Source organism: Ctenopharyngodon idella, chromosome 10 (assembly GCF_019924925.1).
Source record: "Ctenopharyngodon idella isolate HZGC_01 chromosome 10, HZGC01, whole genome shotgun sequence".
NCBI classification, from domain to species: Eukaryota; Metazoa; Chordata; class Actinopteri; order Cypriniformes; family Xenocyprididae; genus Ctenopharyngodon; species Ctenopharyngodon idella.
In genome coordinates this window covers 46840274-46851796 of record NC_067229.1, presented here as the reverse complement: position 1 = coordinate 46851796, position 11523 = coordinate 46840274, and the positions used below count along the sequence as shown (strand labels likewise).

The 11523-nt window shown below is 35.4% G+C and overlaps 1 protein-coding gene across 1 annotated transcript; it reads left to right on the top strand.

Annotated features, from left to right (window-relative positions):
- Nucleotides 1-1247: 1247 nt before the first annotated feature.
- tdgf1 (teratocarcinoma-derived growth factor 1) lies at nucleotides 1248-4021 on the top strand. Its single transcript, XM_051909766.1, has 6 exons — nucleotides 1248-1482; nucleotides 1574-1623; nucleotides 1720-1875; nucleotides 2628-2742; nucleotides 2830-2939; nucleotides 3231-4021. Exons 1-6 carry the CDS (start codon nucleotides 1436-1438, stop codon nucleotides 3329-3331), a joined length of 579 nt encoding a protein of 192 aa, XP_051765726.1. The 5' UTR covers nucleotides 1248-1435; the 3' UTR covers nucleotides 3332-4021.
- The last annotated feature ends 7502 nt before the right edge of the window (nucleotides 4022-11523 follow it).

Genomic DNA, 11523 nt, shown 5'->3' with positions numbered 1-11523 from the left:
CTCCCAGCGGTGATGCATTGTGCTTTGAAATGAAAAATGCATCAACCTGAGCCATGTAATTTGCATGTAATTTCTTTTTAAAAAGGATGATTTTTCCCACCAGACAAAATTCATTATGCAGAAGACAGACATATATTAAATGTGAAATGTAAAATAGGACAGGTCCATCACTAAAGCTTGCATTTGGATAATACTATGCTTGTTCTGTGTAAAGATATTCATTTAGACTTCAAAATGGAGTTGAGGTTTACGAAGAGAGAGTTTGTGAAAAGAGAAACCAGGGCATATATATAGCTACTGGAGAATATTTTGGCGTTTCTGGTTGTATAATTGAAAAGACTGAATGGAAAATAAAATGTTAGAAAGTTGTTCACCGGCTCACAGGCTCAGTGAAATGGGCTAATTAGAAACCAATAACAAAGAATAAGGACAGAAATAGAGCGGGAAGAGTCTGCTTGTGCTTTACGCACCTCTTTAAAGAAGTGAACCGCATCAAACACAAGAAATTCCTCAAAGAAACCTTACTCTAATTACTTTAGGCTTTCAGAGGTTATATATATACCTACTGGCGTTCCTTTGGAAATGTCAGCCTGTGGGAACAAAATCACCAGGGGATTAATTTGATTTTCATGCATAAATGTTGTAAACAAATAAGAAAGAAATCACCATTGTGCCTCGAAAACAACAACTACTTCTAAACAAATATAATATAATATTTATTTCTGTTTTTTTAATTGGGAGATAAGAGATGCCCTATATCTACACACAAATAAATGCATATAAACAAATAGAAAAATGTAAATATAGGCTATACTGTACAATGTGCACTAGATTGTGCAAGTAGGTGAATGATGAAATAAACTATAGTAAATATACATTACCTAATAGAGCTGTGAAGGGGAAAATATATGCAATAGCAAAAGTTTGACTGATTTGATTTATATTTCCATGATGAGTGTCCAGAGTGAACCGAGCTGGACTTTACTATTATTCAAAATATGTGGAAAATAGTCAGAGTAAATAATCAGTACATGATCTAAATAATCTAAATGGCTGTTTTTCACTTAAGAAAGAAAGATCCTCGGTAAAACCCCGCATTATAGAGCATCAAAGTGCTCTGACGGCCATCGCGAGCCTCTAATCGCTTCTCTGTGATACTGAAGAGAATCGATTCATTTCAAACCGGTTTGACTGACGGAACTAATATGAATGGACGCTCATTTGCATTTGTGGGTGTGCGCGCGCGATCTCATGTATGACTATGGGAGGGGTTTACAGGTGTTAATGGCTCGTCATGAGGGAGTCTGAAGCACTAAAGATAAATAACAGACCCCGGAGAGGGACAGATAGAGGGTGGTCTGGTTATTTGGTGTGTGTGATGGTGACTCTGGGGATGTTTTGATGGTGTTGAGAAGATCAGTCACGCGCGCTCTGGATGTTTTGGAGTTTACAAGCGAGCGGAATGACGAATCAACTGTTCAGGTAAGCAAATGATTCATGATTCATTTGGGATAATAATCGGACCGTTTGTCTTTCTCCTCAGGCCTCACACATTTGCTCTTCTCCTCTACAGGTTTCTGCTGTCTGCTGTGGTGGTGTGTCAGGCTGTTTCGACTGAATCAGGTAAAGGCTGAATCTTTAACAGACGATGTTTAATTTCGTATGTGGCCGGTTGATTCATAGCTTCTTTCTAACACGGATAACGCGTTTTTCTCTCAGGTTGTGAGGGGTCAGAATGTGGCAAAGCTGGAGTTTCTGGAAAGCCAAAACAACAGGCGGAATTCTTGAATAAGTTCAATGAAATGAACACGCAAACGCCGCAACGTCAACACCGCAACGCAGAGGCCGTGTTACCGTTCATAGGACTGACTGGAGGTGAGCTCACGATAACCATAACGGAATGGATTGATAAACAGATAGATAAACATAAATGTGTGGTCGATATGTCGTGTATATAGGGGTGAATGGGACACTTTTTGCTATTTAGATGATTTGGAAAAGTGTCCGAATCAACCTGAATTCACCCTATTTCTATTAAGATCTTTGGTAAGTCATGATAACTTCTAGAAATTACTAAGTACAGTGAGGTTATGTTCCTGAGAAGACTGTAAAAATGATTTTTTTTTTTTTTTTGAAGTTGTAAATAAAGAGTTTGATACGAAAATATTTTCTTTTTTAGTTTTATACTTCGTTTAGCTCAATGTGATTCCGTTTCCTTGTAGTTTGTGAAATTTCCTAGCAATTTCTTAGTGAAAACTGTTTATACATCAGTTTTTTATTCAATCTAGACATGCACAAAGAAAAATACTTCACAATTATAGTATTATCTGTTGTACTTTAATTGCACACCTGCAAACATGAACTGGAGTAAATAATGTGCGTGAAATAAAACTGTGTTTTGAGCGTTTAGGCTGGAGTTGAATGGATTTATCCATTTATTAATGGGAATTCCAGTGTTGTCAAGCGTAACGGCCTGCACAGCGTCTGAGATGGTTCATGTTGTGTTGGGAAACAGATGTTGGTAGCAGCTGTTTAGATTACACGTCATAAATTTTGCAGGATGGGGCTGCTGTTTTGTGTTTGCTTGCTTGTATTTGATATCTTTATTTCGCTGTTTCTCATTTCAGTTGCTAAACAAAGTCGTACCTGCTGCAAGAATGGTGGAACGTGCATTTTGGGAAGCTTCTGCGCCTGTCCGAAGTACTTCACCGGTCGGAGCTGCGAATACGACGAACGCCTCAGGTAATGAAATAACATCGAGATTTGAGCTGTTACAGCACCATTGTAATCGCACAAGGTTTTTAAATGTTTGTTTTTTCACTTTTACAGGGATTGTGGTGTTATTCCACATGGAGAATGGGTTCAGAAAGGATGTTCATACTGCAGATGTGGATATGGACTTCTGCACTGCTTCCCACATGTTTTCAGCAAAGACTGTGGTGAGTTTATAGATGCATGTTTGTTGTAAAGGCTGTTTTAGTGGCTAGCTTCATTATATTACAGTAAGGCCAGACGCACACTTAATATCCCTCAAGTTGCTTAGAGATAAACAACAATAGACCGCAGACAGAAGTTCTCACCTCCAACGCTTCCCTAATAGGGTTGTGAATCACTGACTAGCACTTGATTCAAACTGATGGCAAGTGATTATTCAGGCCATTTGTTTCTTGTTTGAGTAGCTGTTTCTTTAAATAACATTTCATGTACATTTGTTTTTTTTTTTCTTTCAGACGATTCTCAGGAAGTTCAGTGGTACCGTTCAAGCGCCCTCAGAACGCTGTCGTCTTCACTTGTCATGTTTGTTGTCTTTATTTTACCCTTTCTACTGTAAATTAGTTTTCTTAACTGGGTTTCGTACATGGCATTGGAATATAACACAGCAGAGATGAACTACAAACAAAAAGATGTTTATTTTAAGTTTTCTTTCTGGGCAGCATTTATTGGTGGCACTGAAATGCATTTTGCTTCCAGTGGAAGTGTAACTAGCTGTGTTAAAAGCAACTGTTTAGTGAAGGAACATGTGTATATAGGATTTATATTGAAAATATATTGTGTGTGTGTCAGTGCGCAGCCGAACCAAATGGATTCTGTCTTTTTCTATGTCTCTGTGTGAATTTATTGTACCAGAGAGTGCACTGGCTGAAAGAAAAGCTTTTTTATATTCCGTATCTGCAAATACACCCGTGTTTTACTTTTAGAATATACGTGTCATCTTAACAATGAGCCACGCTTCTTGATTTAAAGTCAAGTTCTCGCTGTTCAAATGGTCTCGTCCTTATTTGTGCTCAACTTTCGTTTGCTGTGCTTGAGAGAGAGTCAGATAATGCTCAGATAGCCTGTGATTGTTGACCTTTCGGCTATTTTCTCTTATCTTATATAAACAAGTCGTCCAGCCAATCAATCTCAGTGGCTGGAATGACTATCTTGACCTTCTTGAGTTGGCCGGCGATGTACTGTAACACTCTGTATGATTGAGCGAATGAATTTGTCTCATCCAATTAAAACTTGCATCAATAACTGAGATGGCTGACTGTTTACTGACTTCAATTAAGCAATTCATCATGGATGGTGAAAATTAGATTGGATCCCAACAAACTGAGGCTATGAATAACCATGACATCCAAACAAGACTTTTAGGGGCAAAAAATGTACTATAAAGTTTCAACTTTTTTGGAAAGAAAATAAAAGGTCATTGTAATGTTTTTTCCTATTCTGGTGGTAATATTTATCCAAGCTCATTTTTCAACTTCCAGTACATTTTCTACTAAAGACCCCAATTGCATGCGTTCTTCTAGCTAAATGTAGAAAGCTGAAAAGCTCTCTTCCTGTTGGGCTCTCAGAAACAGGCTGAATAAACAGAGATTCTTGGGCCTCTTTTACACTACAATGCTTGAATCTCTTTGGTATTAATAGCTGGGTGGGGTTGGGCAGACCATCCTAAGCCCTGCATCTTCTCCATTGTCAAGCGTGATAACGGCCTCATTCTGCATGAAGAATGTACTCTTACATGCAAAAGGGTTCGCATGAGTTCAATAGTTAGTCAAAGGGATGCTTATAGGGGTGTCTTGTGAGATAAATGACCAGGATATGGCCCAGCCTGCTATTCAGGATTTAGGATTAGAAAGTTTAGTTTAGTTAAACTAATTTTGACATTTATTTTTGAGCAAGGAGAAGGTCACAAATTATATTTGGATATGTGCATTCTCAATATTCCCAGTGGTGATTCTCATTATTGCAATACAGTCATTTTTAGTTCTTATTTACAAAAGCAAAAAAATGAAAGGCAATACAACATATATTAACTAAAATTATATATATATTATATTTACATTATATTTACAATACTGTTTAAAAGTTTGGAGTCTCAGATTTTTGAAAGAAGTCTGTTATACTCATCAAGACTGCATTTATTTGATCAAAAATACAGTAAAACTGTAATATTGTGAAATACTATTACAATTTAAAATAGCTGTTTTCTATGTGAATACATTGTAAAATGTAATTTCTTCCTGTGATCAAAGCTGAATTTTCAGCATCATTACTCCAGTCTTCAGTGTCACATGATCCTTCAGAAATCATTCTAATATGTTGCTCAAGAAACATTTCTGATTATTATCAGTGTTGAAAACAGTTGTGCTGCTTCATATTTTCGTGGAAACGGTGATGCATTTTTTTCAGGGTTCTTTGAAAGAAGCGTTTATCAACAGCATTTGTTTGAAAAAGAAACCTTTCATAACATTAGAAATGTATCTACTACCACTTAATTTAATTTAATATGGAAGAAAAAGGGCCATGCAATAATAAAAAAATAAAACCATCTCGAGATTAAAGTCATTATAATGCAAGATTAAACTCCTTAAATTTCTAGAAAACAGTCAAAATACAATGTTGAGAATAAAATCATTACATTTTGAGAATAAAGTATTGTTTCGAGAAAAAACTAAATGCACGACTTTATTCTCAATTACAGCAACTTTTATATACGACTTTATTCTCAAAATTTAATTTCTTAATTTAATTTGGATTTTATTTCGACTTTTTTTCTCAAGTTTTTCCTTGAAACAATGACTTTATTCTCAAAATTTAATGAATTTATTCTCAACATTTTATTTCAACTTTTTTTCTCGAAACACGACTTTATTCTTAAAATTTAGTGAGTTTGTCAACATTTTATATCAACTTTTTTCTCAAAATTTAACATTTTTTTTCTCAAAACACGTCTTTATTCTCAAAATAAAATGATTTTATTCTCAACGTTGTATTTCGAATTTTTTTCTCGAAATTTAACAAGTTTAATCTTGAGATGGTTTTATTTTTTTATTTCTTGGCCCTGATCCTCTTCCATTATTTAATGTGTCCTTGATGAATAAAAAAAATAAAATAAAATCTTATTGACCCCAAACCTATGAACAGTAGTATATATAATTCATATTGATTTAAATTAAAAAAAAGCATTGTATTACAGAAAATGTAATCCCTATTGATAATAATGAGAAAATACAACCTCCCCCAAAAAAAATGTTGTAGGAAAATATGCTAAATTGTCACTAAAAATAAATGTAAACACCATAGACTTCATTTTCTTTATGCGATTTCTTTTCTTTTCTTTTGATTTTGTGGTCTGTATTTCGTCTACGTCAGAGTGTGTTTCAGCAAAAGTTCAAGTTTCTCAACTTGCACCGCTGTCACAAACCCTTGCGTTTTTCCCCAATGCCCTTGCAACGCACCATCCCCGTTGAATTCACTGGACTCAGGCGCCCCGAGGCTTCGAACTCTAAAGTGGCATTAGACTTTCTTTAAGTTTCATTGATCCCCTTAAAATAAGCTGCTCTATCTTCTAACCTCCAGAGATTAATCCAGTAGCGACAAAGCTCATCACATAGAGAGACTTTTTTACTGTGTTTCCATTCTTTGAGCTTCAGGAAGTCCCACATTTTCCAGAGTCATGACATTCAGACACTCCGGAAAGGGGATTAATGGGAACGTTTAGAAAGTGACTCCTAAGAGAAATTCACTCTGACTATAATATAACCCTTCGTCCTGCTGGGAGACTAGTCTTCCCTTCCTCTTACGCCCCGCTGATACAAATACGATTGTTTCGACGATAGCGCTTCATATGCACAAACTGCTCCGTTCCTTTGATAGAGGCCTGGCATGTGGGTTTAATTGGGGCTCCGCAGGAATCTCCTCGCTGAAAAGACTGGATGTATGGGATTACATGCAGGAAATCTGTCTCGGATTGTTGGCTGATTGAATGGGGGATGCTTTTGTAGCAATTGCAGGTAAACTTTTAAGTCATTGCATCACTTACGGAAAAAACAAGGGTTGGTTTCAATCCAGTTCCTGAGACGTAAGAGAGTTTATCTTCATCTTTTTAGAGGTTATATCCATTTGATGAGATACAGCAAGCCCAGGCACTTCAAAAGCACCCTCTTCCTCTCTCAGCAGGTGTTCTTTTTCTTTTCAAAGGGTTTGATTCAACTTTAATGCTCATTTTGGTTCATTGTCTTGGATATGCATGGATCAGCTCAATCCAGGCCGGGAGTCATATACTATTGATAAAAAGATGGCATTATTAATGCATGGTGCCGGACCCGCATATTTGACTGAGGAACGTTTCATATAAAAAAAAAACCCAAACGTGTGAGTATGCGCCAATCAAAATCAACATTTTCTTTTCCAATTTAATGTAGCCCAAAGGTTTGCTCGGGCTCCCTCTGAAAGTTTTAGACAGAAGTTTATTGGACTTAGACTGAAACTTAGTTAAAGCTTATAGCTCAAGGAAAGCTCGTGAGACGCACACAAATCTCTCAAAATATAGAAAAGATCACTTTTGTTCATAAGGTGATGCTATGAATCAAGATTTTCTGTTTATCTTCATTCTTTCTCTAAGACAGCCGTGAGGTTAAATGGAGAACAAACACTTTCTGACTCATCTTTACTTCTTTCTCAGAGACATGTTTGGTAGTTAAATAAAACATAACTAAAAACTCATATTCATCTCATGTGCAAAATTTTAAACAGGTTTGTCAAAAGTAATATGCATTTATCCAGGTTTTAATGAAAAATTAAATATTTATATTAAATATAATGTTTATTTTATTTTATTTTACTTTATTTTAACCTGGAAATAAGCTATGGAAGAGCCACCTCTTAGGAACTATAAATCTCAGTCATGTGATTTAAACATGATGCACATGAGATGATCCAATCATAACAGTGATCTATAGGAAAACTTTTTCTATAGATCACTGTTATGATTGGATCATCTCATGTGCATCATTTTAAACAGGTTTGTCAAAATAGTATATGTATTTCTTGAGGTGTAAGCTTTTTGGTGTAAGTGGATTTTTTTGGAGTCTATATTGAGAACAGCAGGACTTAATTTCGGTGCTAAACCAGCTCACCGAGTCATTTCTGATCCTATTGGATCTTTAACTCCATGAATAATGACTTTAATCTTGAATAAGTTTTTATAAATTTGCATAGCAAGACGTAAATTCTTTTTCAGGTGTGACTTTTAAATTATACAAATTCATCTCTACGGTTTTTGTTTCTCTAAAAAATTGTTGGTATATTATAATCATAATCATGCAAATATTTCAAATGCACAAGGGACCACATAAAAAATCTAGGATTTATTTATTTATTTCATTTAAACCTGGAAATAAACAAGGTTGTAAAAATGTTCAAATGAAAAGTTTCGCAATAAAAGAAAAAAGAAATTAATAAGAAAATGTAAGGTTTTAATCAAATATCAGTAAATAAGTGCCATTTATCATGTAAATTATGCAAAATAATGTCTAAAGTTTGCTTCTCTAAAATATAAAATCTAAAATGTATATATTATAATCATATTCATGCAAATTATATTAAAGAACCACTGGGATAAAAAAAATCAATCAATCAATCAATCAATCAATCTGTCTATCATTAAACCTGAAAAAAATTGTTTTCTTCAAATGAATAGAAGTATTGACATAAAATGAAAAAGAAATATTATGATGTGCAATATTTCTATGAAAATGTAAGTTTTTAATCAAATGTAAGTAGCCTAAATGAGCGCGAATAATCATGTGACTCTTTGTACACGGTCAGATTGTCTTGCCTCCACTGATGCTTGAGATGCTTTTAGGCCCTTTTTCCACCTGGTATTGAGATGCGTTTTGGTCGATCAAATCACAAGTGGACGACACTAAATACAGGTGTAAATGGGGTCTAAAACATTTTGAGTTTGTCCACTTTCGACTACTTTCAGAGGTAGTTTGAAACGCATTCGACCGGATTGCTTTCATAGTGTAAACGCTCATGTAGACAAATGTGTTTGAACAGCCGCTAAAGACTGTCTACTCTCCATCTACTGACCTAATGCATAAACATTATTGGAAGCATGCTAGTCAGATATAACTTTGTCGGCTGAAGACCCAAGTTTGGTTTGAAGATGAAAAACGTACCAATCACAATGTTCTCTCACCATTCCTGATTTCTAACACACACTCACTGTGTTCGGCGTGATCTTGCAGCTATCACAGCAGAAATGAAAGCTGATGCTCTCTGTATGCTTTTCCCGTCGACTGTGATCGCGTTCATATGTAAACTGCGCGAGCTTATTTCATCCATTAGTTTGAAAGATCTGAAAAAGTACATACTTTACCCGCCCATAGACCCTCCCCTCGAAGAAATCAGGACAGAAGTGGTTAAAAGTGGACAGAAGAGACACCAGGGGCCAGGTGGAAAGTTTTAAGCGTGATCTACTGACGACACGCAAATTAAAGAACAAAGACACAGCCGGATCAGTTCCACAAAGACCAACACAATCTACAAAGAGCAGCGCAAGTTAGCATCTGGTTTAAGACATGCTTTTTTGGGCAGTAAATAATGGCGCAAATACCAGTAAATTGACTAGCTTAAACCTTAGTAAATCACCTTGCATGATTTATTTAAATACTCTCCTCCCATAAATTTTGCATCTGAAAGGGAAACTCCTACAAATGCATATGCAAAAATAATTGTCCATGCCTCTTCAGTGCTAATTTTTCACTGTGTGTCTTTATTAAATCCTGACAGTAGTTTTTTAATGCCAAAAGAGGGTTTGCGCTGGCACAAGCTGTTAGTAAATCTGGCCCCAGGTCTAAACGGGAATGTTTCTCCCTCGACTACTGTCTGTATGTTTCCGTTGTCGAAAGATCTAAAAAAAACCATACATTTACCTGCCCATAGACCCTCCCCTCAAAGAAATCAGGGCAGAAGTGGTCAAAAGTGGACAAAAGAGACGGATTAAAACACCATATAAATGGGAATATCTCTCCCTCATCTACTTGTGATCCAATCGACCAAAACATCTTAATACCAGGTATAAACAGGGCCAAACACAGTTTAGTTTATGTGGCTCCAGTGCTGCTGAGAAACACACACCATATGCTGAGACTATCTCACATGCATGTACATTTTCAGTTAAAACTTAAATTGTGATGCTGATGATATTATTAGCAATGAAAATGTTTGGCCTCAGGATAGAGGGGTCTCAAAGTTTTGGACCTCACTGTGTGTTTGTTATCCGGACATATTGTGCTTGTTTCTCAGGCTCATCCCTGTGGAAGCTTGTGTGACAGTGGCAAATGTCTCTGCTCTGTGGCAGTAAACAGAGGTAGATAGGGTAAACAGAGCAAGGGCCGTCAGGGGCCAGGACTCGGGCTCTGGCGAGGGTCGGGGGACTGCAGTAATAGGGAGGGAGTGGTGAGTTAGCAGCAAAGTGCTGTCTGACTTACACTCACACAACAGACAACCCTATACATCACAGAGACGGGGGACATATATACCCTTAACCGCACAAGGGAAGGGGGTGGTGACGCTGCCATTAGTTACAGAGACACAGGCTTCCGGTCTGTTCTTCTGCAAGGGTGCAAAGGTACATGAGAAAAAAGGAATTGCCTTGTCTTATTTTATCATCTCTCTCTCCTCGGTCACCCTTTGTACTATCATCTTCACTTATCCTTTGTTCTTGCTTCTATTTCTTTTTTGTCTGTCCCCTATCTCAACATTTCCTGTGGCTATGTTTAAAGTCGTCTGCGCTCTGTCCTTTCTTCTGCTCATTCTGAGATTTCTCTTCTTATCTGAAGGTGGTATGTTAAGAAGGCAGGACGGGCCGATAGTCTGCAGCAGTGGACCTCGACTGGTGGGTCACAACCCAAAAATGGATCACGGGTCTGTTTGGATGAGTCATAGACGGGGGCAGAAAAATAATCATGCATTGTTAGGATAAGAAAAAATAACTAATATTTTCTTTATGTTCATAAAATAAAAAATGACATTAAATATGGTCCTATTCAATATGTAATAACAATGTGCAGCAATGTGTTGAATGCATGAAGCCATCAAAATGCAAGGTACATTTAAAACACTCAATTTTTATTCTTCTTCTATATTATTCATTTATAATCTTATATATATATATATATACACACACACACACATATATATGATGTTTATATTATAATATATAATACATTATGATATATTCATATTATAATTATATTAAAAATAAATATTAATGTATAAAAGCATTGAAATTTGAGATTACATTAAAATCTCAATGATTTTACACTAAAATACATTATTGATATTATAAATTTATTATATTATAATATGTAATATTGATATTATATTTGTATATTATATCATAATATATATTATTAATTTTATGATATTAAAAATAATTATATGATATTATATTATATATCATTTTCAAATATTCATAATTTAAATTTTTTGATTTTAAGGATATTTTTGAAACATGAAACCAAAATATTATCATTCAAAGAAAATGATGGCATTAAATATGGATTCATTTGTAATAATACACATGGTTTGTGCAAAAAATGTATGCAGGAAGCCATTCAAATTTAATACATATTTAAAAATGCTCAATACTTTTATAATAAAAATTGATATTAAAATATATGATCCATATAATGTAATGTTAATAACATAATACATTATACTATATTATTCATTTATTAAAAA